The sequence below is a fragment of the Oryctolagus cuniculus genome, chromosome 4 (genome assembly GCF_964237555.1).
Source record: "Oryctolagus cuniculus chromosome 4, mOryCun1.1, whole genome shotgun sequence".
Taxonomy (NCBI): Eukaryota; Metazoa; Chordata; class Mammalia; order Lagomorpha; family Leporidae; genus Oryctolagus; species Oryctolagus cuniculus.
Genome location: NC_091435.1, coordinates 69,017,681 through 69,044,792, shown reverse-complemented (window position 1 = coordinate 69,044,792; position 27,112 = coordinate 69,017,681). Strand labels below are relative to the sequence as shown.

The window sequence follows — 27,112 nt, the reverse complement described above, 5'->3', positions numbered from 1 at the left end:
TAAAGATTTATTTATTTTTTTGAAAGTCAGAGTTACACAGAGAGAGGAGAGGCAGAGAGAGAGAGAGAGAGAGAACCTCCATCCGATGGTTCACTCCCCAAATGGCTGTAATAGCTGGAGCTGCGCTGATCCCAAGTCAGGAGCCAGGAGCTCTTCCAGGTCTCCCACGTGGGTGCAGGGGCCCAAGGACTTGGGCCATCTTCCACTGCTTTCCTAGGCCATAGCAGAGAGCTGGATCGGAAGTGGAGCAGCTGGGACTATAACTAGCATCCATATGGGATGCTGGCACTTCAGGCCAAGGAGTTAACCTGCTGTGCCACAGCGCCGGCCCCAGGACACTGAGTATTAAAATGACTGTTAGGTTACCAGGCTATTGCTTGCTCACCAGCAATGGATAACTGACACATGGACATTGTAGAGGAGAAAAAGTAGTATCATTTCCTTATCCATTGCAAGGTTCATGGCTGACACCCCTTTAACAAGAGATTATCAAGAGAAAAGCACAGCAAGTTAACCAAAGCTGGCAAACCAGAGGCTGGGGATTGTAACTTTAGAAGTGATGAGTGTGGTTGGGGTGGTTTGTGAGGTTGTTGCAAGACCTTCACCCAAGTCTCCTGAGACACAGGAGGGCAGGCCTGCTGCTTGCACAGTCCCAGTTTTCCCAGAGCCCAATTGGCTGGTTCCTATTACAAGGCCCAGAGTCCTTCTCACTAGTCAATACTCTTTCACATAAGACTGTGAGTCTACGAATTTATAATTCGGGTTGTAATTCAGCAACCCACATAATTAAATTTGGGTCAAGGTCAGTCCTGAAGATAAAAACAGTTCTTTTAGGATTACTAGAAGCTCCCTGATTCTCTGTGACTTGAGCTAAGAACTGAAGACCCGAGCTTGTCATTTCCCGTAGACTACCCAGTGCTCTGAGAGGCAGCGCTGCCTCTGCAATCCTCCTAGGGTCCCCAAGGACTTCAGAGGGCGCCTCGTCACAATCCACCTTGGGCAATTAAACACAAACCATGGGTTTCTCATACCCCACTTTCCCTTGATAAAGAGATCGTTACTGCGGTCAAAGCTAAGGAAATCACCAAACTACTGTATATCATTTTTGAAGGGCTGTTTTCTGGGACCACTTCTGGTGGCATAATGTCAGAGCCCATCAGTAAGCCAGAACACTACATCTATTTCAGCAGAGAAAGGTAAAGGAATATAAGAATTGGGGAAAAATGAAACACTGGGCTAACACAAAAATAACCCCTGGAAGCAATCGCAGCCACCAGGGCTGGCCAAGAATTTGGAGTTACCAGAATTTAAACCCGCAGAGAGGGACCTGGCCATGGGGACTCAGATCTCTGAGACAGCACCATCTGGAGCTACCATACCTCTGAGGATAGTTCTGGGAGTGTGTCAGAAACAGTCAGAATCAACTGTCATCACTTGGACTGAAGAACTCTTCGGGTCAACACTGCCAGGGATCAGAGAGCACGAAAGTACCTTCTCTCTTCTAATTGCCTTCCACCGCCCTCTGGTGGCCAATTTTGGTAAAACTACCAGCCGGCAAAGACAATGTAGCTTACTGAGTTCTAGTTCCAGCATCACAGAACAAATAACAGAAGCACCCCCCGCCCCCGACTGGGGTGAAAGGCCATAGGTAAATGGGTCAAAAATTTATGTCTCTGAATATATAGGTTCATGTGCACACATGTGCATGTGTGAACATGCACACACACATATACACATGCCTCTCAAGATTTTGGTACACAGTATTTTGGCATTAAAATAATTTCTTTTTCTAACAGTAACAATATTTTTCTTCTTTCTCTCTCATTTTTTTAAAAAAGATTTTTTTTAATTTAATTTCAGAGTTACAGAGAGGTCTTCCAAAGGTGGTTCACTCTCCAGATGGCTGCAATGGCCAGGGCTAGGCCTGGCTGAAGTCAGAAGCCAAGAGGTTTATCTGGATCTCCCACATGGGTACAGGAGCCCAAGTACTTGGGCCCTCTTCTGCTGCTTTTCCCAGGCATGTTAACAGGGAGCTGGATTGGAAGTGGAGCTGGAACTTGAACCGGCGCCGATATGGGATGCCAGTGTCACAAGTGGTGGCTTTACCCACTATGCCACGATGCTGGAACCTCATCCTTCTTTCTGTAGAAAAATATAACCAAGTTCATAGAAGAGGAAAGATGGCCACTGTTAATATTTTTCAATTCATCCAGACCTTTCCCTTGCTGTGTGGATGTGGATTTTTTCATGAGATCACAGTGTACAGTTTCTAAACTGCTTAAAAAACCACCCGGATGTATAATCAAAAATTGTTCCACATGTGGACTGCAATTTCAGCTCCTGCTTGAGCCTTCAGTCTTCCCTATGGGTTTTGGGCTTTCCTATTCAACCCCTACAATTGCATACGCCATTTTCCCCCAATAAATCCCTTTATATGTCCAATTGGTGTTTGTTGGGATCCTGATTGTGTCACCATCCTTCAAACCATAGCAAAACCAAACAATACCCTTCTTGATCCTGCATCTGTCACCACATAAACTCTCATCTTCCCTTCTCATGTAAACATCTAGAAACATTATCCGGCAGTCACTGTTTCTAATTCCTCCTTTTGCTATCACCTTTGAGCTATGGTCCCATTTATTCACCTGGTGATTTGGATGTTTTCTTGTGAGTAGCCCATGGGAAATCTCAAATTCAGTGTATCTCATTATCCCTGCCGCCTATCTAAATCTGCTGCTCTGAATGTCCCATCTCAAACTCAAGGCAAAAATCCTGAAGTCATTCTGGACATTCAAATATCTAAATAGCAGACGTCTAAGTAAAGTCTACTTTCTTTCTCCAGAAACAATGCTTAAAGGCTCAGGCTTTTACTTCTGGCCTCAGCTTTCATCATAAATTCCTATCTGGTCTCCTTGCTTCCAGCTCTTTCTCCTCACGCCTCTTCTCCAGTGCTCCTCCTTTGATGCAAAGCCACCAAAATTGTACTACCTTAGACTCAATGAGTGACTACTTTATCAGGCACAGTGAGCGCACTTCAACCCAGACTATCACAAGGATCTTTTACAAAACACAGATGAAAGCCCTACACAGAAGTAATGAGTAAGAATTTCCAAAGCCAGGCCTGCAATCTATTTTCAAAAGCTATGCAGCTACAGCTAATTTCAACAACCAGTCAGTTTTGGGAACCACTAGCTTTCAGGGTAAAAATTTAAATTCTGCCATGATCTGACATCAGCGCTCCCAGCTTCGTCTGGCTGCATACATCTTGCTTCAACAACACCTACCCACAGCGATTCTTCACTCCATACTCTTTAATGCCTCTCCATCAGGAATATCCTTTTTCTTTTAACTGCTTGGAAATTCCTATTTATCGTTGAAAAACTATTTTGAGCATCACCTAATCTCTCATTTTTGAGGTCTGAGCTTAGCAGTGAGATGTAACAGCCAGTAGAGCATACTGATAGTACTGCCTTCAGTATTTCACGTCATTGGATAAACTTACAAGTACAATATAGTCAGTTCAATCTAACGGTGGGTTAAGTTCTGTGGGGCTGTGGTAGGTTGAATAAGGGTTCCCCCAAAGATGTCCACATCCTAATCCCTGGAATCTGTGACTGTTTCCTTACATGCAGAAGGGCCTTTGTAGATGTGATGCAGTTAGATTCTGAGACAGAGATTCTTCTGGTAACTCCATGGGCCAAATGTACACATCAGGGTATTTTTTTTCAGTGTGTAATTTATTTTATCTTATTTTTAAAATTTTTTTAACTTTTATTTAATGAATATAAATTTCCAAAGTACAGCTTATGGATTACAATGGCTTCCCCCCCATAACGTCCCTCCCACCCGCAACCCTCCCCTTTCCCACTCCCTCTCCCCTTCCATTCACATCAAGATTAGAGGGAGGCAAGGAGAGGGTGAGGCAGAGGAAGGCGAGGGGACACTGGACGATGCTGTGCTACTGACACTGAAGGCACAGGATTGGGACACGAGCTAGGAATGAAGGCAGGCTCTAGAAGGTGGAAGAGGCAAGGAAGCTAACTCGTCCTTGGATCCTTGAGAAGGAACCAGCCCTGCTAACTTTAGTACAACGACACTGATTTCAGACTTCCGACTTCCAGAAGCCCAATATAGCTTTGTGTTGTTTTGAGCCATTACATTTGTGGTAATGTCAATGGTAATGCAGCAACAGGGAATTAATACACAGCCCCTAGGGCACTGTGCTGATACACTCAAGGGGTCTCTATATCAAGTTAGGGAGTAAGGACGGGTGTTCAGGAAGAATCACAGAAGGCAATGACCCCGGAGCTGAGGCAGGGAGACTGGATTCCCATGGTCCAGGTAGGGGAAGCACTATGTGCGGAGGTGCACAGAGCACAGAAAGGTTCCATTAAATAGTAGTAGTACCCACATTATTAATCATGGTTAAGAGTAAATGTTGTATGCCACGTAGTCTAAAGAAACTTACAATCGGATCAGGTAAATGTTATTATTATTATCTTCTTCACTTGACCCATGAGGTCATAGGGCTAGTATCCAGGGCAGCTAGAATTAGAACTTTGGCAGGCTGTCTCCCAAACTTACCACTTGCATCTTTAATTTCAATACACTGGGCACTGTTAAGTGCTTTAGGGTGCATTAGTGTGGCGGAGTATATTTGAACTATTAGAAAGATATTGCACACACAGTCTCTGCCTTCCCAACAAAATAAATAATAAAGACAATAAAGGAACGGTCAGCAGCGCTTGGAATATCATCTCCCCTTGAACACTGACAGAGGACAGAGGTGATGGACAGTCCGACGACCTCCGGGATTCTTTGGTGTGATCCCGGTTTTGCGCTGCCCGAGGTTAAGACAAAGCCTCCCTTGATCCAGAGTACATCGCATCTTCATTGCAACTGCCACAACACGTATACGCACCTTTATTTCATCTCTTTCTTCCCTACTGCGTGAGGCCAAATTGAGAGTGTATCTCGGCTTCAATTTCCATGTATGTAAAGCACACAGCTGCAAACCTGGTTGTGCCCTGCGCGCCCATTTTGACTGAGTCGTACGGGGATGTTTTCTCCCCGTCTCTCAAGTCTTCCCCGGGATTTCGATGCACAGCCAGGGCTTAGTAAGCGGGCCGGGAAGCTGTTTGGGTCCATCCTACCTCCGGCACTTGGCCCGGGCTTCCTCGCCCTGCTTCTGACCAGCGCGTCCACTCCCGGAAGCGACCTCGCTCCCAGCCCCTGGCCCCGCCCCGGCCCCGCCCCTTACCCCCGCTTCCTCCCGGACTTGGTCTCATCCACCCCTCCTGCAGTGGCTCCACTTGGTCTGGTCCAGCCTCGCCCTTCCCAGGCCTTTCCCCCACCTCGCAAGATGGCTACGATGCTGCCGGGCCAGGAGCCGTGGAACCGCGTGAGGATCCCCAAAGCGGGGAGCCGCAGCACGGTGACAGTGCAGCACCCCCGCGCGGACCTGGGTGAGTGCGGCGCCGGGCCAGCAAGGCAGGCGTTTCCGGAGGAGGCCGCGGAGCCGGGGCGGGCGCACGTGGGGCAGGGGTGGGACTTCCGGAGCCCGTGGCACTCTGGGAAGCGGCGCGGGGCGCCCGGGACTGAGCCGGGTCTGGAGTTGGGGAGAGTGTGCTGAGGGCGCTTTTAGGGGCTGTGGCTTCGTAGCCCTTTCGCGCGAGCAATGAAAGGCCAAGGGCCAACTCCTGCGCCGAGGAGAGAGGCTCACACGGGAAACGCCAGAAGTGCTGCGTGGGAACGCAATGTTCTCAGGCCGCCAGAAGCCTGGATCCGCCGTGTCCCGACCTCCCAGCAGATGGGGCATCGCCCATGCACTTCAGACAGCATAATTTAAACACTTAGAACCTGTCATATCATCGCGTCCCTTTATCTGTCCACTCGACGCAGCTTACAAATTAAATTGCCTTTTCCTTTATCCAAAAATTCTGTAAGGATTCCCATTAGGCATGGGCAATTCACCAACCCATCCCAAGGCAGCCAGTTCTTCATGTAGTTGGGACAGTAAGAGAGAGAACTTCCATCTAGTGGTTCACTTCCTACATACCCACAACAGGCAGGGGTGGGCCAGGCTGATGCAAGAAGCTGGGAATCGGCTAGCGCCATGGTGCAGTAGGTTAATCCTCCCCCTGTGGCGGTGGCATCCCATATGGGCGCTAGTTCGAGACCTGGCTGCTCCTCTTCCGATCCAGCTCGCTGCTATGGCCTGGGAAAGCAGTGAAAGGTGGCCCAAGTTCTTAGGCCTCTGCACTTGTGTGGGAGACCAGGAAGAAGCTCCTGGCTCCTGGCTTCGGATCGGCGCAAATCCGGCCATTGCTGCCAATTGAGGAGTGAACCAACGGATGAAAGACCCCCCCCCCACCCCCGACTCATCTTCTCTCTGTGTAACTCTGTCAAATAAATAAGTAAAATCTTTAAAAAAAAAAAAAAAAAAGCTGGGAACTCCATCCAGGTCTCCCACATGAGTGGCAGGGCCAGCACTTGAGCCATCATCTCCTGCCTCCCTGGTGCACATTAGCAGGAAGCTGAAAGACAAGCAGGGAACTGGGACTCAAACCAGGCCATCTGATATGGGATTGGAGCTTCCCAAGGGTGATCCAACCACTAAACCAGATGCCTGCCTCTCCTCCGTGGTTTTGTCAATTTTAGATTACTTACAATACTTAATGGGATGTAAACGCTATGCAAATAGTTGTTATACTGTATTGTTTAGGGAATAATGACTAGAAAAAGTATATACCTATTTAGTACAGATGGCATTTTTTTCCCAAATATTTTCAATCCATGGTTAGTTGAATCCACAGATGCAGAACCAATGGATACAAAGGGCCAACTGTGTATTTTTTTAAATATTTATTTTATTTATTTGAAAGGCAGAGTTTTGGAGAGAGAGATCTCCCATCTGCTGGTTTACTCCCCAAATGGCTGTGATGGCTGTGGTTGGGCCAGGCTAAAGCCAGGAGCCTGAAACTCCATCCCAGTCTCCCATATGGATGGCAGGGACCCAAGTGCTTGGGCCATCTTTCTCTGCTATCCCAGGCACATTTGCAGAGAGCTGGATTGGAAAGAAAGCAGCTGGGACTCCAGCCTGCACCCACATGGACTGCCAGAGCCAGTCATAGGTGGCAGCTTGCCCCACTGTGCTACAGTGCTTGCTACAGTGCTGGTCCACAATTGTGAATTCTTCAAGTGGCATACAAATTCAGTTTCTTTTGACTTTTTTTTTAGATTTATTTTTATTTATTTGAAAGTGTTACAGAAAGAGGTAGAGTCAGAGAGAGAGGTCTTCCATCCACTGGTTTACTCCCCAGATAGCCACAATGGCTGGAGCTGAGCCAATCCAAAGCCAGGAGCCAGGAGCTTCTTCCAGGTCTCCCAGGTGGGTGTTGGGGCTCAAGGAGTTGGGCCATCCTCTGCTGCTCTCCCAGGTGCATTAGTAGGGAACTGGATCAGCAGTGCAGCAGCCAGAACTCTAACTGTTGCCCATGTGGGATGCTGGCAGTGCAGGCTGGGGCTTTAACCTGCTACACTACAGTTCCTTTGACTTTGCAGGCTCTGAATTTATTATGTCTTGCTTATGTGCATTGCAAAATAAGACTCGGATTCAGAGAAGCATACTTGTGGGTCCCACCTTCAAGATACATATGTAAATACACCAAATGACTGACTGCAATGTCCTGATAAAATGTGATAATCAACATTCTTGTTTAACTGATGTCTTAGTGATTTCTGAACTTTATACCATCTATCACCATTGTCCAACTTCTCATGTACTTAGAACCATGAATTGTGTTCTTACAGTTGAGGCTGATTACATTAATTTGTTCTTGATTCCTTTAAAGCAAATACGGAGAGATGCTTCTTTTGGTTATTTTTATATAATACGTGTAATGTAGAAATACATACTGAATGTTGTTAAATGTCTTTGTCTTAGACCATTGCATCGGAGCTGTCATCAGAGAATGCCGTCTTGTCACACTGTCTCTAAGGAGTCAAATCTTAGATGCTGAAGCAGATGTGTTATGTGCAATCCTTTATAGCCATCACAACAGAATGGGCCGTCACAAACCCCATCTAGCTCTCAAACAGGTGAGGAGCAAGCCTGTGTTTCAGATCCAGCCTGCTTCTTGATGCAGATGTTATTTCCGGAAGTCTCAGTAAATTATGTGTGATGACTTACAGTTACATACAGGCTGTCTTTTTTCCTAAAAGCATTACGAAAATAATTTTGTTAGAAAAGAATGATGTTTAGATTCATTCTTTGCAGGTCTTGTTTCTAGTGGGTAAGTAAACATGTTCTTCATTATATGTGATTTATAATAACAGTGCCTTTGCCCAGTTCAAAGATACAGTGATTTGATCAATATAGAGTGTTAGACATTATGAAAGTTTCCTGAAAAAAATCATAAAAATTTTGAACAAGGTCACAGTCTATTGTTGCACTATGCATAAACTAATCAGTAGTGTGTTGGAGTGAATGGGTGGAGTTTCAGTGAGTTGTGGTGTAAAGTGGTTTCACGTAATTTTTGGAGCTTATGGTAAAACTGGGTTCTCTAGCCAAGGGACAGTACCACAGAGTAGAGTGTCTTAATCTGGGTTCCTTATATACTCATTCATTTGTTTCCTTATTAATGCTGCAGGTCAGAAGTCCAGTGCTACCTATTGTATGACAGAGCCACCTTAAACTGCACTGTCCTTGGTGCTGGTGCGTATATAGCCCGGTCTTCAGCCTTACAGACTCATGCTTTCTGGCTGATGGACTTCAGGTTGTGAATAATCATCCAGTGTTAGAAATCTGATGCTCTGTGGTCTGTGTTTCTTCCTCTCATGTAGCTCTCCCATCTGGTTAATTGAGAGGTCAGACTTTTCTCTGCGTCTGTTCCTTCTTTCATTCTGGCTGCCATTCTTTTCTTAGACCTTGTCAGCTTATAGTTGTCTCAGTATCCTAACTGAGGTTTCCTCCTCCAGTCTTTCCTACACTCGGCATATTCTCTACAGCAAAGCCCAGTTGATTATCCTAAAACACAACTTTGATTTTTAATGGTTCTCTACTGTGTTCTGCATAAAGACCAAACTCCTTAGCTTGTCTTACAAGATCTTCTTTGATCTGGCCTCTTCAGGCTTCTGTACTTGGATTTCCCTCTCACCTTCAGATATCTTCCATTCCAGCCAGCCTGAATTTGTGATGAGTCTAAAGGTTCACCATGTTGGCTTCCCCTTTAGACTCCTGGCTACCTAGTCCTGTACATTCAAGTTACGCGGCCTCTCCATGTCTCCTCTTGAGGGCCTTCCTCTAACTCCCGTTTTACATTTCCTGACAGTAATGCTGTTTCCAAGGTGTAACATTTCCAAGGTGTGTCGAATGGTAATCCCATTTTAAGTTGCATTTTTCTGAATATTAGTGAAGTTGAAGTCCTCAGTTTTTGGCCCTCTTGTTTATACTTTTCATAAAACATTTAATGAGCCTGTGCTGTAGCATGGTTATTTCTGTGGTATGTTTTATGTTCCCTGAGATTCCTTAGGTAGGGAACGGAGCATGTCCTATGCAGCTGTGGCTTCTGCAGTTGATGTTACCACCGCTATTTCTACATGTATCTGCTTCACATTTTACAGTTTGCAGACAGCTTTATGTACTGTAAGACTTACTTTTTATTCTGCCATCAAAAGTTCAGTATTGGAATTATCCTTTCTCTAACATTCCCCTAAATGGAGCACAGAAAATAGTTGCTTCTTAATGTCTCACTTCTTATCTTACTGTTTTCCAAGTACTTTACTGTCTTGGTTTGTCACTAGCTCTCTAAGGTGGTGTCCAGACTTAAAAATTTAAAGATAAGGGAATTTCAGGATTGTTGTCTCTGTTGTTCTGAAGGACTATGCTATTAAGTTAGAGTTCAGAACTTGGATTCACTTTTTTGTATAGTAGATGTAGCTCCAGCAAGATACTGTTGTGGCCCTCAAGATCTTTACATTTTTCAGTCTGATGCAGTTGCGTGTATGCCCTTCGTGGTCTAAGGACTACAGAGTTGTTCAAATTTTGTACAAATGTATGGCTGTTGATATTTTTTTTTAAGATTTATTTTTATTTACTTGAAAGTCAGAGTTACACAGAGAGGAGAGGCAGAGAGAGAGAGAGAGGTCCTCCAGCAATGGTTCACTCCTCAATTGGCTGCAATGGCCAGAGCTGTGCCGATCTGAAGCCAGGAACCAGGAGCCTCCCCTGGGTCTCCCACGTGGGTGCAGGGGCCCAAGGACTTGAGCCATCTTCTACTGTTCTCCCAGGCCATGGCAGAGAGCTGGATTGGAAGTGGAGCAGCCAGGACTAGAACCGGAGCCCATATGGGATGCTGGCGCTTCAGGCCAGGGCGTTAACCCGCTGTGCCATAGCGCTGGTCCTGACTTTTTTTTAAGATTTTATTTATTTTATTTGACAGGTAGAGTTACAGACAGTGAGAGAGAGATACAGAGAGAAAGGTCTTCCTTCCATTGGTTCACTTCCCAAATGGCCGCAATGGTCGGAGCTGCACCGATCCGAAGCCAGGAGCCAGGTGCTTCTTCCCAGTCTCCCATGCAGGTGCAGGAGCCCAAACACTTGGGCCATCCTCCACTGCCCTCCCCAGGCCACAGCAGAGAGCTGGACTGGAAGAGGAGCAACTGGGGGGACTAGAACTGGTGTCCATATGGGATGCCGGTGCCACAGGCAGAGGATTAACCTAGTGCACCACGGCACTGGCCCCTTTAACATTTTTTAAAAAACAAAAAATTTAAAATGTTATTGAGTGCCTTCTTGACACTGTTCAAAGGACTGGGTAATGGTGGTGAACAGAATGGACAAAATATATGGTCCTTGTGAGGCATGTTGTTGGGAGAGAAACACAATTAATCATGTGTCAGATGGTGATAAGTGCTATGAAGCCCAGAAGGAGGAATACAGTTTTATATTTTAAATAAGATATACCTATTTTTATTTTAGTATTAAATGTTTTCTACATCCTTTTATTTTTACTCCTTAATTTTTACCAACTAGAGATAGGGAATTGTCTTAAATACCTTTTTATTCCTCAGTCTGCCTTACAGGTAATAGATGTTCAGTATACATTTGTCCAGCGACTAACCCACTGTTCTCATCTCTGTGGTACTTACAGACTGCTGAATTTAATAATTTACTACCTTGTTTTAATAGTTTTACTCTTAAAAATGGCACTGCCTCAGCAAAATTATAATCTTGAAAATAATCTTACACTTACTAATGGCCTGATTTGATAAATTTGTTTGGCTGGATAAATTCCAGGTTTATAACCAGAAGCAATTGCTTTGGCTTGAAATTTCTTTACATACACAAAAAAGTTACTCTGCAGTATTTAAGGTATCCCTATACTTTGAAAATCTGGATCTTTTTGTTTTCTTGGTCATATAAGGGACCCTATCTGCATGATAAATATATAAATTTGAGCTACTCTTTGTCTTTCAGGTTGAACAATGTTTAAAACGTTTGAAAAACATGAATTTGGAGGGTTCTATTCAAGATTTGTCTGAGTCGTTTTCCTCTAAGTAAGTGGTCCAGGTGCATTGTGATGTGGGCTGGAAATTTGACACTTTCGTGACCTGCTTTTGGACTTTTCTCTACATGTTGTTGGAGTATAATCAATTATACCTCAGCTGTACATATTTTATATTTATATAGGGCACCTAGGGTTTGTGGTAGTAAATCTCCCTGTGCTGGTCTGTGGGAGAGACTGGAATGAAATTGAAATCTGGGTCATGGTAGGTTATAGTGAAACATCAGTGGGTTGTTACTGAATGTGGCAACTTGAAATTGAACTTCAAGTAAGTCATCCCTTGAGAAATGTGCTGTGTTTAAAAGTGAAAGTAATGTATTTTTCTATTTTTGTCAAGTGAAAATCAGCCTGTCACTACCAAAACATGCGTGCTCCCCAGCCAACCGGTGGTGGAGCTGGTGCTGCTGAAGGTTTTGGGAGCCTGCAAGTTATTGCTCCGCTTGTTGGACCGCTGCTGCAAGACATTTCTGTATCCTCGAATCTAATGAAATCACTTCTTTTTGGGCTCTGCGGGAGGTTTAGCCTGTGGAAATTCTTAGAATTTTGCTTCTTGGTCTCCTTTCCCCAGGAATTGCCTGATGTGGCCATTGCCAAGAATGCCTGTCTCTATCGAGTATGTTTATCCTAAGAACATGGGCAGCTAGAACTTTTTAATCTTTGAAACTAAACCTCAGAAACTAAATTTAATAATCACAACTGTAGCAGAGTATATATTACTATATTTTTAAGTTTCCATGAGCTAAATAGAACATTTTTTAAGGCTTTAATGCTTTCCAAAAGATTCTTATTACTTGGAATATATTTCTTCTTTCATAGTTTCAAAAAAAAAAAAAAAACTGTGAAATCCAAATTACTTTGGTTTTGTTTTCCCACCTTAACACATTCTCTAGCTTGACTGTGAAGCATTTAGGTTTGGAAGAGTTCATTATATTAAACCTTGTGATGGTTGGGCTGGTGAGCAGATTATGGTACGTATCTACCTCTGAACTCCTTCATTGCTTTTTTCTCTCTCTACCTCGGCCTAGGTTTCTTACTAGTAGTTTCATATTTGTTTTCCCATGGGATAGAGTGGGTGTGTGAGTTCCTTTTCTATTTGGCAGAGGTAGATTGGGAAGCTGAGTGATAAGAGTAATATCAAAGATGTAAGCTTCATATTTGAAGCCACGAGATCAACCCATAGAACAACTAAACGATGTATTTCTAGGACTAGGAGTAAAGAAATTGTTGGGATAATCATATTGTAAAAGGCTATTGAAAATGATGGGCTGGTGTAGCCTTGTTTGTTTCTGACCTTTGGTTTCTAATTTGCAATGGCAGTGACAAATACAATTTTGACATTCCCATGTGCTCCAGACTAATTTCTTCTGCTGGAAGCACCTTTGCTTTTTTTTTTTTTTTTTTTTTTTTAGATTTATTTATTTATTTATTTAAAAGGCAGAGTTAGATAGAGAGGGAGAGAGAAAGATCTTTAATCTGCTGGTTTACTCCCCAAATGGCTGCAATGGCCAGAGATGGGCTAATCTGAAGCCAAGAGCTAGGAGCTTCTTCCAGGTCTCCCATGTAGGTGCAGGGACCCAAGTACTTGGGCCATCTGCTGCTGCTTTCCCAGGCACAGTAGCAGGGAGCTGTATTGGAAGTGCAACATCCAGGACTCGAACCGGCACCCATATGGGATGCTAGCACTGCAGGTGGTGGCTTTACCCATTACAGTGCCGGCCCTGCACCTTTACTTTTTGAAGCATATTTGGTTGTTATAAAGAACTCTGGTAATACCTGCAGACTGTACAGACACTGTACTGCATGTATTGGTATATATCATGAAACTGGTCTGATGGATAGTGACACTTGGAATCTGTCTCTGTTTATAAGGAGATCTGTTGTGGCTATTTCAGACAATTAGGATCTCTAATTTGAATGTGAGAAAATGAAAAGAAAACGAAGAAAGTACAAGGGTAGAAAATTCTTTTGCCTTCCAAGATTGAAAACTTTGCTTTGATATTTTAAGTATGTTTGCTATCCTCTTGCTTTTTAAAATTTTGCTTACTTTTAATTAGAAGTAAAACTGTTTGAATCACTGATCATTTAAAAATACTAAACTTTGCTATTTTCTGCAATGAAAATAACTGTAATTATTGATGATAATGTGATTAATTTAGAATATTAAAAATGAAAAATATGAAGAAAAAGAAATTTGCCTAAAATCTCACCGTATAGACAACACCACCCTAGAATATTGCTGTGCATCCTTTGACACGCCTCTTCATGTAATACTGTATTTGTTGAGTAACATTTCTATTTTGACGTTTCTGTTTGTGCTGGCTATTTGCAAGTACGTATTGTAGGTTTTTAAAAATCTGTGGTGCAAGAGCTTGATAGTCATTTATTTTTGTCTTTTTATCATGCAGTTAATCATAATAATCTTGTGTATTTTAATGCTGGGTGATTCATAGCTCCTGTTTCTTTCTCTAGGGTTCTCTACAAAGGTGTTTTAAAAAGGTTGGTTTCCTTATATGAACCATTGTTTGGATTGCTTCAGCAGATCTCCAGGATTCAACCAATGCCTTACTTCAAAGATTTTACCTTTCCTTCTGATATTGCTGAATTTCTAGGACAGCCATATTTTGACATTTTTCAGAAAAAAATACCTACAGCTTTTGCAGCTAAAGGAGTAACTAAATTGCTGAATAGACTGTTTTTAACAAAAGCGCAGTCACCAAGCTCTAGTGAAGAAACCTTACATAAAATTTCCAAAAAAGCAAAACAAATGAAGATTGATACACAGCATAATGTGGATCTTGGGCAGCCGGTGAAGAATAACAGAGTCTCCAAAGGTAATTTGCTTGCAGGTAGCACATATTCTACTTTAAAAAAGAAAAAAAAAAACATGCATTGTGTAGAAATTAAACATCTCCCTTCTTAATTTCAATCCATATTGATTATCTTCCATCCCTTGCTTTTAAAAAAGATTTATTTATTTATTTATTTGAAAGGCAGAATGATAAAGTAAGAGGGAGGGTCAGGTATTCCATCTGCTGGTTCACTCCCCCAGTGGCCGTAATAGCTAGGGCTGGCCCAGGCCAAAGCCAGGAGCCCAGAGCTCTCTGTGGGTCTTCCTCATGGATAGCAGGAACCGAAGTACTTGGGCCATCATCTGCTGTCTTCTCAGGCAAATTAGCTGGGAGCTGGATCAGAATTAGAGGAGCCAGGACTTGCACTGGCACTGTATGGGATGACAGTCTCACAAGTGGTACCTTAAGCTGCCACACCACACTACTGGCTCTGATTGTGGATTATCTTTAGAGAGGTATGGTAGGGGCCAGTGCTGTGGCGTAGTGGGTAAAGCCGCTGCCTGCAGTGCCAGCATTTCATGTGGGTGCCGACTTGAGTCCTGGCTGCTCTACTTCCAATCCAGCTCTCTACTATGGCCTGGGAAAGCGTTAGAAGATGGCCCAAGTCCTTGGGCACCTGCACCCATGTGGGAGACCCAGAAGAAGTTCCTGGCTTCTGGCTTCAGATCAGCACAGCTCTGACCATTGTGGCCATCTGGGGAGTGAACCAGCAGATGGAAGACTCTCTCTCTGCCTCTGCCTCTCTGTAACTCTGCCTTTCAAATAAATAAATCTTAAAAAAATAAAAATAGGGGTATGGGATGCTTGCATTTTCTAAACGAGCACTTAGAGTTATTTGTTTTTGTTATTGTGTCATAGTTCTTTGCTTTTCTTTTTTAAGCTTTTATTTCTTTTGCAGCAATTTGACAAGAAATGTCATGCACTTAACAATGTGTTATAAATCTGAAAGTGTATGACTAAGGTTTTGTGTCTGATTTTTCCATCTCCACAGAGCAGTCATCAGATTTTGATGTGAGAAGTTTCTGCAAACAGCTGAAACACAAAGCTACCCAGGTCTGTCTGGCTTAATTTAATACAGTTGATTAGTTTTTGATAATTTGTAAAGGATTCTATTTACTAAGGACAGGAGTCTTGTCTTTTTTATCCCTAGCTCTAAGCTTAGTACCTTTTTACTTCCAGTGTGGGCTTCTGAGTAGAGGCTGGGGATTTTTTTTTAATGCTTGCAGTGAATTCAATTAATAGGATGTCTTCAGAAATGTTTTAGGAGTTTACATAAAATTTTAAAATGAGTAAAATCCATCCTAAGTATGAATTGTACTGCAGCTTAAGAGTGTGAACTTTGCTGGCAGACAGTAGGTTTGAGTCCTGGCTTTGGCTTTAGCTGTGTGGCCTTGTGTGTTTCCTGACCTGCCCATATCTCCATTTCATAATACTGGTATGTAACTCATAAGGTTGTGTTGGTTTTAGTGCACGTTCAGTGTTCGGCAATCTAAAGCATAGTAAGCATTTGATTGATGTTGTTAGCTCTGGTCATCATTGTTTGTTGCCTGCCTCATCATTTGTCTTGAAGCTTCTGATCCTCTCTTTTTGTTGAGGGTTAAACCCTGACATGACTCCCCTTGTCAGTAGTCTGAAAATTCTGTTTGTTCTGGCCCTAACAGATAAGTATGTCAGTGTCTCCTTCTTTCCCTCAGTCACTCTGGCATTTATTACCCACTGTCTTGGAAAATAGCTTTCTTCTGTTTTCTTTCCTGGGTGATTTCTTCTATTTAAGACTTATTCAGCATTTCTAGTAAGTCAGATTGCTGTCTTTACTTTTCCAAGGACTCCAGCTGTATTTGTATTCTGTGCAGTCCATAAGATTCCAGCAGAGGTGGGGAATGTCCAGCTCATGAACTGTGTAAGGCCTACAAAATCATTTGTTCTGGCCCTGCCAAGGCAACCACTTGTGGGACTTGAAATTCAGTAAGTCTATAGCACGTTTAAACTGAAAATTTTATTTATTTATTTGAAAGGCAAAGTTACAGAAAGGCAGAGGCAGAGAGAGAGGGAGAGGTTTTCCATCCTCTGGTTCACTCCCCGATTGGCTGCAACAGTCAGAGCTGGGCTAATCCAAAGCCAGGAGCCAGGAGCTTCTTTCAGGTCTCCTATGTGGGTGCAGGGGCCCAAGGACTTGGGCCATCTCCCATCGCTTTCCCAAGCCTTAGCAGAGAGCTGGATTGGAAGAGGAGCAGCCAGGACTCAAACCAGTGCCCATATGGGATGCCAACACTGCAGGCAGTAGCTTTACCCACTATACTACAACACTGGCCCCTAAACTGATAATTTTGTGTGGCCCGTGAATGATGAAAAAGGTGCGCTTACTACTGTTTTCATATTCCAGATGGGAAATGGAGGCACAGAAAGGCCAAGAAACTTGCCTGGGCTGCACCATGAAAAAGGAGCAGAGCTGGGCATTCAGTGCAGGCAGTTTGGTTTCATAGTTTCTGTTCTGTATCCCGACATCAGTCCCAAGAATAGTTTTTTCAACTCTGCATCCCAAGCAGAACTATGGTTCTTTGTAACTCCTTCAAGCTATCCACTTGTTTGTAAATGAGCTGTATTTAAAGCAGATTGGTCAGTGTCCCTCTTACTCAAGAAGAATCACTGGAATACTTTTAGTAATTAGCACTAGTATGCTCAGCTTTTTTTTTTTTTTTTTTTTTTTTTTAAGATTTATTTATTTATTTGAAAGGCAGAGTTATAGGGTGAGCTCTGGGGAGAGATACCTTCTATCCCCTGGTTCACTTCCCAAATGGCTGTAATAGCCGTGGCCGGGCCAGGCTGAAGTCAGGAGCCGGGAACTCCTTTTGGATCTCCCATGTAGTCAGGTGACAGGGACTCAAGTGCTTGAGCCCTCGTTCAGTGCCTCCCAGGGTGCACAGGAGTAGGGCTCTGCATCAGAAGTGGGGTATCTAGGACACAGACTGGCACTCTGATATGGGATGTGGGCGTCTCAGGTAGTGGCTTAATGTGCTGTGTCACAGTGTCCGCCCCCTCAGCTTGCTTTTAGAGGAGACTTTTTTTTTTTTGATAAGCTCATTGTTAAAATACCTTTTAAAATTCATTTATTTAGTTTCATTGCATTTAAAAGGCAGAGAGGAAGAGAGACAGAGACAGACAGGTATCTTCCATCTACTGTTTCATTCCCCACATGCCTGCCAAACTGAGACTGGGCCAGGCTGAAGCCAGGAGCCTGGAACTCAGCCTGGGTCCCCCAGATGGCTGTCAGGGACCCAAGTACTTGAGCCATCACCTGCCGCCTCCTCCCATGGTGTGCATTAGCCAGAAACTGGAATCAGAAGTGGAACTGGGACTCAAAGCCAGGCCCTGCAATTTGGCACATGGCATCCCAAGCAGTGTCTTAACTGCAAACTTCTTCTTCTTCTTCTTTTTAAATGATTTAGTTTACTTATTTGAAAGACAGAGTTACAGAGAGAGGTAGAGACAGAGAGATAAGTCTTCCATCTGCTGGCTCACTCCCTGAACAGCTGCAGCTGAGCTGATCCGAAGCCAGAAGCTTCTTCTGTGTCTCCCACATGGGTGCAGGGGCCCAAAGACTTGGGCCATCCTCTGCTGCTCTCCCAGGCGCATTAGTAGGGAGCTGGATCAGAAGTGTAGCAGCTGGGACTCAAACTGGGGTCCATGTGAGATGCCGGCGCTGCAGGCCAGGGCTTAACCTACTGTGCTACAGCACCGGCCCCCACTGCAGACTTCTTACATCACCAGACATAAACTACCAATAGCTGCTTCTTCTGTTTTCTACTTTTTCAAACTCCTCTTTAAGTGTGGGAAATTTAGAAGTAGGTGAGCAGAGTGAATGAAGGATAGAAGCAGACCTGGCAGGTGGCATATTTTCATAAAGATACTGTAAAAGCTAGCAAAATTCAGACTTTACATCCTATAGAAAGGAGTTAAAGAAACAAAGGACCCTTGCCAGAAGGTAGTTGGAGGGGAATTAGAAATGTTGTTCAGTTTGTTTTAATGTACGTTTGTTAACTGATTAATGGGAGTAGTGTGCTGGTTGCTGGGTGAGGCCTCACATGCTCCCTGTCCTCAGGTGTTTGCAGTAACATTAATGACCCATCATTGAGGAGGGTATTCGTGGAATGGAAATAAGTGGAAAACAGGTTGTGGTGGTCCAGTGATATAGTTGAGAAGCCCCATCAGCAATTTTCCCCCTCCATTAGGCTTTTGCCAGTATTCAATCATGTGGAATTTTATTTTTGTGTGTATGATAAATAGGTATGTATCTTGGATTACTTCTGATTCAACTGCAGATGGACTTGTGTTAGTACAGAAGGAAAAAAAACTATCTACTTGTATTAGCAGTGGTTAAAAAGTTAAGTTTTTTAAGATAAAAGGAAAACTCAGTGAACAAAACCTAAAATTCCTTCTTTTAAAGAAAGACTTTAAGGTTTGACTGTGACTGGTTTTTTCTCTTGTCATATATCTGTAAGTCAGTAACATAACTTATTCAATATTTTCCCTACCTTTAACATTTCAGAACAGCTTTGCATTCCAGTGTTCTCAATCCAAACTAAAGACAACCAAACGTTCTTCTCAGAGAGTGAGAGCAACTCCTTGTGTCAAAAGTTTTGTGCAGAGATTCCGAGAAGCCGAGACTTTCGTACAACTTTCTGAAGAGATTCAAATAGCAATTATATGGTGCAAGAGCAAAAAGCTCAGGGCTCAGGCCACCTTTCTGGGTAGCAAACTTCTTAAAAGTAACCGGCTCAAACATGTGGAAGCCCAAGGCTACAGGTGAGTCTACTGCAAAAACTCCTCTCCTGTTGCTGGGCAGGGTGAAAGTGCTTCCATGCAAGTCACTGCACTTTAAAGTGGGATGTCCAGCATTCATTTCTTGCTGCTTTCATCAGGAAAGCATTCAGTGACTGGTGTGCTCAGCCTGTGGGTACAGCTGCATCGGACAGAGTCCTTAGGGAGCTCCTGCTCTGGTGGGCGGGCAGCCGTCTGAAGACCGCTGTGGAGGAGTCTGAGAGCAGGGCAGAAGCTGCTTGTCTCCCACCAGGCCCTTACCAGACTGCTGGTCCAGGCAGAGGCAGTGTGCACCAGAGCTGGCCTGTGCATGTCTGAATTCTTGAAGCATACAGGAAGTCCCACTCAGGGCTTTATATTTTATTGGGGAAAAAAAAAAAAAAAAAACCAATGCCGGTGGTGACAATTTCAGTCACAAAGGGGTATGAAGGTCCTTAGTTTCTCTTCATACATGCAGTTACTCTAGTTTTTTAAAATATATCCTTCAAGAAATATTCTGTGCATGCCATATAATGTCTTATCTGTAGTTAAAGAAGGACCTATTCAGAGCTTCATAATGAGTCCTGTGGAAGAAACCACTTCAGCTGTCTAAAACTTGTTATATTTTATTCTAAAAATTGTGGAAAATGTATTTGGTATATAACAAGTTTTGAATAAAAACCACAAGAGACATTGTTGAATATGAGGATACCATGAAAAGCTTGCAGAAAAATGGAATTAAAAGATAAGTTTATTTTGGTACCCTAAATTTTTTAAGTATGTGTGTAGATTTTTCATAATATGGGTTTTCCATGAACTTTGGAATACCCTCTGTATGTATGGACTTCACAGTTTTTTCCACTAAAAGAAACTTATCTTTTAGTTCCATTTTCCACAGACTTCTTGAAGAACCCTTGTCTTCCAAAGGGATGAATTGCTGGGGAGGTTTTTACATTAGGTACCCCAAAAGGCCTGTACATATCCAAAGGGATCCGTTCTGTTGGAAACAGCCCAAGACAGAGTTGTTTTGGTCGAGACTGGGTTTTAGATCAAAAGTTAATGAGACGGGTAACAAACTTGTGTTTATTGACGAAACCATTATTCTGTACTACCTAAAATATAGTGCTGCTTCATTAATACGTTTTATTTGTAGTACATTTTACCATTTATTTAATGTCCTTCATAATTCTCTGAGGTAGACAGTATTTTTCCTGTTACATATATGTGGAAATGAAGGATTAGAACTAGAGATCTAGATCTCAATTCAGGTTTTCTGATTCTTTTTATAAATTCATTTTCTTTCAACTTGGAGGTTTATCTACCTCCCCACTTGAAAAGTCACCACTTACAGTAAGATGAGAAAATGGTTTGAAACCAAAGATCAGGAATTACTTCATTATCATGGGCTTTCTCAAAGTTCTCTATGTTTCAAAAGGAAGTGGGGAGGCTTCTGGGGTAGCGAGAATAGACCTGTGCTGATCTTTTAAAAGCTGCGCAGTTCAGCAAGGCACTCATGAACTCTGTGCTAGGTGCGCTCGACTCGGAAGCTGTTTGGAGTTCTCAGTTTCCAGACCGGAAGATGGCATAATAGAAGCACAGTTAGGGTAGTTCAGGCTTTCAGTTCATCTGTGCCAGAAACCTGTTTTCTCACTCTTTTATATAAAACCCCCTCTTCGCCTGTATTCAGATTCTTTGTTCGTTTCCTACCATGACATGAAACTGCTTATTCAGATATAGAGTGAATATGGAGGGGCAGAGTTTTTCACTTGGGACATTTTCCATCTCCACTCCTGTTACATTGTGAACAGATGAGCAGCTGTGAGGGAGACTCTTTGGCACTCATGTGTGGTGGTATTTCCTTTGTTATTCAGCTGCTTTGCCAAGCAGTTGTAGAAGTTTACTTTGACAGCCAGACACATCTACCTGCAACCTGAGTTAGAGGGAAGTTATGCTGTGAAAATGCAGATTTGGGTTGAAACTTCTATTTCCTTTTCATTGATTCTGGGATTGTACACTTTTCTGTTGGAAGCTGGTAGAAGGAATGTACATTATTAGTGCTTGGGAATGTTTTTCTGCATTTTAACAAGAGCACATTTTTCCCTTCTCTGTCCCTTGAAGTTTGCCCAAGAAACTCGAATGCATAAAAACATCTATCTGCAACTGCCTTCTTCGTGGCTCGGGTATCAAAACTTCAAAGCATTATCCGAGACAAAGGAGATCACAGAATACACTTTTACCAAGACAAAGGAAACCACAGAGGAAGGTGCAGTCAGATCTTTTAAAGGAAATTCAGCAGTTCAGTCAAGGGACTCAGAAGACTGCTGCAGATGCCAGCGCCAAGCGGGGACTGGCACACCATGCAGCTCGCAGCGCTGCACTCTCCCCTGATCCTGACAGTGTGCGACCCTTGAGCAGCAGAGTTTTAAATCCGGCCTTACAAGCCACAGGGAAACAGACTCATGAAAACCTCACGGGAAGCAGTGAACAGGAAACGGATTCATGGAGAAAGATGCAAATAAACACACCTAATGCACCAGGAACCACTAAGGAGACAGATGACATTGATGATATTTTTGCTTTAATGGGGGTTTAGATGTTCATACATGAGACTTTTAAACAATTAAAAAGCTCATTTAATATCCTGCTATTTTAGTATAACTTGAAATTTTTTAGTACTGCTTGGAGGCACTCAGGGAGAAGATGCATTTGTGCAATATGCACAGGAGTTCACTTTAGTTCAATAAACATGGTAGCTGTGTGTCACTTTATCAAGTATTTATTTGACTTTGCCTAAGTGTCAGGTATTAAAATGAAAAATCTGCCATAGATGGCCTTTGAAAGCTGATGTAATTGCTTGGCTGGGGCTGTTAGGTCACTGAAAAATTCAATAGTTTTATGATTTCTCAGGGAATTAATACCCAAGTAATTAAGTTTGCAAAAACTCTTGTGCCATAAAGAAAATGGGGCATCGCAAGGAAGCCCCTAAAAGCCTACCTAAAAAGCCTTACCAGCTTCATCATAGGTACATCCACCTCTAAGTACCAAAATCTGTAGCTTCTGATGGTTGTGCTTGTGTCTGGCTTATATTAGAAAGGATCTTCAAAGGGACTCTCAAAAGTTTTGTACTGGGGACTGGTCATGGTTATTTCTCATTTGTTCACCTTATCATAGGAGCAGGTAAGAAAATGCTTTTGAAGTTCTCTAAAAGGTTATTTTCTTGTTGTTAATTGTGTTTATTTGGATGCCAATGACTGATTCCAAGTAACGTTTTCCAAAAAGGATATAAGGTGGCTTATGGTTAGATATTAAATACAATGGGATAATAAAGTAGGTGAGAAAATAAATGAAAAAATACAGTTGGAGACACAAAATAGACCCAGGAATGTGGCTGACACAAATTAATAATTGATGTTGATGCCATATTTGTACATTGCTCATATAATTGCTCTGAAGGTAAAGCTTATGTATTTTAAATAATCATGTGAAGTTCAATACAATTCAATTTTTTTTAAATTATTTATTTGAAAGGCAGAGTTAGAGTGGGAGAGACAGAAACAGAGATCCTTCATCCATTGGTTTACTCCCCAGGTGGCTGCAATGGCCAAGGCTGGGCCTAGCCAAAGCCAAGAGCCTGGGACTCCATCCAGGTCTCCCACATGTTGTGGCACTTGGGCCATCTGTTGCTGCTTTCCCAAGCACATTAGCAGGGAGTGGCACTCATATGAGATGCTAGTGTTGCAGGCTGTGCTACAGCGCCAGCTCCTAGATGTTCTAACTTAGGAGAGTTACAGTCTAGGCTTGCTTCTGCTTCTATTTTCACATGGTTCCACTGAGGCGAGGTAGTTTTCCTAAGTGCAGGTTTCTGCACCTGAAATGTGTGTAAAGAATTATAAACTTTAATAGTTGAAACTCTTGTTGGAAAAACCAGAATGTTTAAGTAAGTTAAGGAAGTTGACTAATATAAAGTATGGATCAGGTTGGCATTTTTTTACTCCATTAATGTGTCTTTGGAGCAAACATCTTTATTTTCTCTTTTTTCATCTCTACCCCTTACAACTCTGGGAAAATAGTAAAAGGTTTCACAAAATGGTAACTTACGTATTTATAAGGAATGGCGTTTTCTATGAGTTTTTCTTCCAAACATAATTTAAATCCAATGTCTTAAACTTTGAGCAATGAAATGTACAATATGCCACATAACTTTCCTAGTAAATGAGATTAGGAATGATATCAGGTTCATCACAGAGTACCAATTTTATTGTGGTGGTATCAGGGCACTGAGGTCATTTTTAAGAGCAGTGTAAACTTCCTGTATGTCACTTCAAATCCTCTTGGCTTTCTTATTCAGTCACTTCTTTGGCAATCCGTTAAGTAGGGCCGGAACTTGCCTTCTGCTCCAGGGGCCTCTCGCTTCCTGCCCCTGGGCTTTTGACAAGCTGCAGGAATGCCTGGCACTCAGGCAGTTATAACATGGTAGAAGAATGGGCTGTCCCCTCTCCTCAAAGACAGCCGAAGCACGTTTCTAAGGCTCTTCAGAAAGTCTCTCAAGATCAAGCATCCTTGATGGGCTTTCCTGCCTCTGCTTTATTTCACCACTTGTGTTCTCCTGGGATCATTTCCCAGATAAACTGCACGCAAGCATTTGTCTTAGGCTGTGTGTTTAGGAGAACCAAGGCTGGACAGGCAGTAAAGTAACCGTAGCAGGTAGAAGAACAACCTTTTTTTTTTTTTTTTTTTTTTTAATTTTTTTGACAGGCAGAGTTAGAGAGAGAAAGGTCCTCCTTCCGTTGGTTCACCACCCCCCCCCAAAATGGTCGCTATAGCTGGCGCGCTGCACTGATCCGAAGCCAGGAGGCAGGTGCTTCCTCCCCGTCTCCCATGCGGGTGCAGGGCCCAAGGATTTGGGCCATCCTCCACTGCCTTCCTGGGCCACAGCAGAGAGCTGGACTGGAAGAGGAGCAACCTGGACTAGAACCTGGGGTGCCGGTGCCACAGGCGGAGCCAGCAGAACAATTTCTAAGATAAATCTTTTGTCACCATATGATTTAGTTTGTGAGTATGTATATTAAACTTTTTTTGACTTAAGACACTGATTAGAATAAAAGACAAATTCTGTCAACCGTAAAAAATTGGAAAATATATTCAGAATTGGGTTTTCCAAAAAGGCTACACAGTTGTTTTATTGCTTTGATTTTTCACTCAGCACTGTAACTATAACCTTTTACGTCTTGCTTTGAAAAGCTTTGCCACTTAAATGAATAAGTAGAGTCAGCTTCATAAAAGCAATTTGCATTAACTTTAGTTTAAAGTAAGGCTTTTATCTTGCCATTTTGACTCTTCAGCGAACCAATTCTGAACTTGTCCCACCAGCCTCCTCTTGCCCTTCGTGAACAAATTTTTTCACTTAATGCTAGTTTTGTGTTTTGGCTTTTCACTAGAGAAAATTTTACTTCTATGACAAAATGGTTTTTTTTTTTTTGACAGATAACTAGATTTTGCTGTATTTGGTTGGTCTGGCTTCACAAATATGTCACTGTCCTCATATATATTGATTCATAATATCATTTTAATTAATAGCTTATGAGGTCACAGTTATGAATAAAATCCAGAGAAATCAAGTAATTTTCCGAAGGTGCAACCGGTACTGTATATTAGACCTGGAACTTGCATCCTGACCTTCTAAGTTTCAATCCTGTGTCCTGCCTGAAATGACTAGTGGTTCCAATGTAGACTGACAAATCTGATCAGGAGTAATTCTTTAATATTCAAGTAAGGACTTGGAGAAAGATTAATAATAGGCTTCTATGGGGGCATTTATCTTTCAGCTTACTTCTAAATGCTTAATGCAAAGCAATCCCTTTACTCAAGTCTATTTTTATACTTAAAAAAAGATACTTGATAAGCTTATTTAAAAGATAAAGCCCAATAAATGAAATGGCAAATCCTTACCTACATAGTGACAGGTTTCTATTTTATGAACTTTTGTATCTTGTTCGTGGATTTGTTACAGTAGGAAAATCAGCTAGTATCTATTCTAATGAACTGCATAGTTCAGTTACTTATAAACCTTTTTCTCCCAGGTACAAATTCATTCTTGCTGGAGGAAGATGCAGGGCTTTTTTTTTTATATAAAATTTATTCATTTGAAAGAATTAGAGAGAGAGGAAGAGAGACAGAGAAATCTTTATTTATTTATTTATTTATTTGAGAGGTAGAGGTACAGGCAGAGAGAAAATTCTTCCATTTCACTTCCCAAATGGCCACAACTGCTGGAGTTAGGCTGATCTGGAAGTCAGGAGCCAGGAGCTTTCTCTGGGTCTCCCTTGCGGGTGCAGGGGTCCAAGCACTTGGGCCATCCTCTACTGCTTTCCCAGGCCATAGCAGAGAGCTGGGTCAGAAGAGGAGCAGCTGAGATTCGAACTGACGCCCATATGGGATGCCGGCACCCCAGGTGAAGGCTTAGCTTGCTACACCACAGCGCCGGCCCCTAGATGCAGGTTTTAAAGCTGCAGTGAGCCTCCTCCATGTTACAAGTACACATTAAAAACAATGTTGATTCTTTTAGTGTTTATGTTCAGTTGGTATGAAGAATTCTGAATCTTCAGCTAAACTGGGAGCTGTGAGTCAAGGTTTCCTGTTATATTTGCTATAAAGCATTTTAATAAATGGATTCCAGAATGGGTCACAGCACTGTAAAAAGAGAAAAATAATTTTCTTTTTTACTTCAGAGGTAGTAACAGATCTGAATTCATTTAATATCTGATCCATTTTCTTGGTGATTCTAAAAATTTTGCCATATCCTGTATTTTCCTTTCTATTTCCCAAAGTAAGTCTTTATCTCTCTCTCTCTCTCTCTCTCTCTTTTTTTTTTTTTTGTGAAAGTCATCTTAATAATTTAGACCGTTTTTGAGGTTTTGACTTGTTTTTTTAAAGTTACCATTACCATTACTGTGTCTCTTATATTTATCTTCCACTATCCATTCATCCAGCCATACATACAGAAATTAATTAACCACATGGTCTCACAGGCATGGATATACTAGGAAGTTCCATACAGGTGAAACGACTGCTATATTGCTAATTCTCTTCTTTATAAAGTACAGCACTTTAGACTTTTTGGCTAAAACTGCCTCCTTGAAAACATCCCACAATGATTTTTATACTGGCACCTTGAACTCATTTGCAACATTTCTATCAGTTCCTAGTATTTTCTCTATCCTTAGAGTCATGCTCATCTGCTTGGAATCAATATAGAGAAATGCACAGAGGAAATTATATCAGACCATTTATAAAACAGACTGATTCTAGCAACAGCCCTTAAATTAGGGCCTTTCACCATTTCTACTTTTCTCCGCTGCTAGGACAGAGTTCAGACATGAAGATTAGCACTTGACTTTTGCCGACAGGCTCACAGGCCAAACCTTACTGGACTAGATATCTACCCTGCACTTTACTTTCACCTACCACAAGCATACAGGAAGAGAAGGAAACAGAATGTGACATTTTATAAGAACCATTTCTGAGTAGACCAGACTCCCTGCTTGGGGGATGGCTTGGGGCTTGGTCATGCAAGTCAGAGCAAGAAGTATATATGTCCTCCCTTTCCAATTGCAGTATAGGAAATGGTGAAGTTCTTGAAGGCAATGGGCTCCCATGTCTTGATTTGTAGATTCTAAGTGCTGTGGGACCTTTTGCAGTGCCTTGGTCTTTAAAAAGCTTATGGGAAATACAGATTATCTTTTATTCCATGCTACCATAAACTTCGTGAAGTATCTTCTTACCTTTCTGCAACTCCATTTTTTTTAGATTTATTTATTTATTTGGATGTCGGAGTTTCAGAAGGGGAGAGGCAGAGGCAGAGAGAGAAATCTTCCATCTGCCAGCTCATTCCTCAAATGG

General features: G+C 42.4%; 2 protein-coding genes across 8 annotated transcripts in view; one reads left to right on the top strand and one right to left on the bottom strand.

Moving 5' to 3' along the window:
- Positions 1–21,979, top strand: NEPRO (nucleolus and neural progenitor protein). Its single transcript, XM_002716700.5, has 9 exons — positions 1–5,465; positions 7,946–8,100; positions 11,480–11,559; positions 11,905–12,036; positions 12,458–12,535; positions 14,037–14,398; positions 15,408–15,469; positions 18,963–19,219; positions 21,332–21,979. The coding sequence occupies exons 1-9, from the start codon at positions 5,060–5,062 to the stop codon at positions 21,804–21,806; spliced, it is 2,007 nt and encodes a 668-aa protein (XP_002716746.4). The 5' UTR covers positions 1–5,059; the 3' UTR covers positions 21,807–21,979.
- The window catches only part of GTPBP8 (GTP binding protein 8), a 22,700-nt gene continuing 11,985 nt past the window's right edge, over positions 16,398–27,112 (bottom strand). For 2 of the 7 annotated variants that reach the window (XM_051819052.2, XM_070072112.1), the window contains one exon: positions 16,398–16,630. In XM_051819052.2, the coding sequence (XP_051675012.1) occupies positions 16,564–16,630 (67 nt within the window). In that variant the 3' untranslated portion in view covers positions 16,398–16,563. Of the gene's footprint in view, positions 16,631–22,425; positions 23,082–23,311; positions 23,419–25,396; positions 25,904–27,112 lie in introns of those variants that run through there. The other 5 variants (XM_002716702.5, XM_002716701.5, XM_070072110.1 and 2 more) reach the window with 4 other exon arrangements.

Coding starts and splice junctions, on each gene's coding strand:
- NEPRO (XM_002716700.5), top strand. CDS start 5,060: ATGTTTTCTCCCCGTCTCTCAAGTCTTCCCCGGGATTTCGATGCACAG. Junction 12,037..12,457: donor CGCTGCTGCAAGACATTTCT/GTATCCTCGAAT, acceptor CACATTCTCTAG/CTTGACTGTGAAGCATTTAG. Junction 12,536..14,036: donor GGGCTGGTGAGCAGATTATG/GTACGTATCTAC, acceptor TTCTTTCTCTAG/GGTTCTCTACAAAGGTGTTT.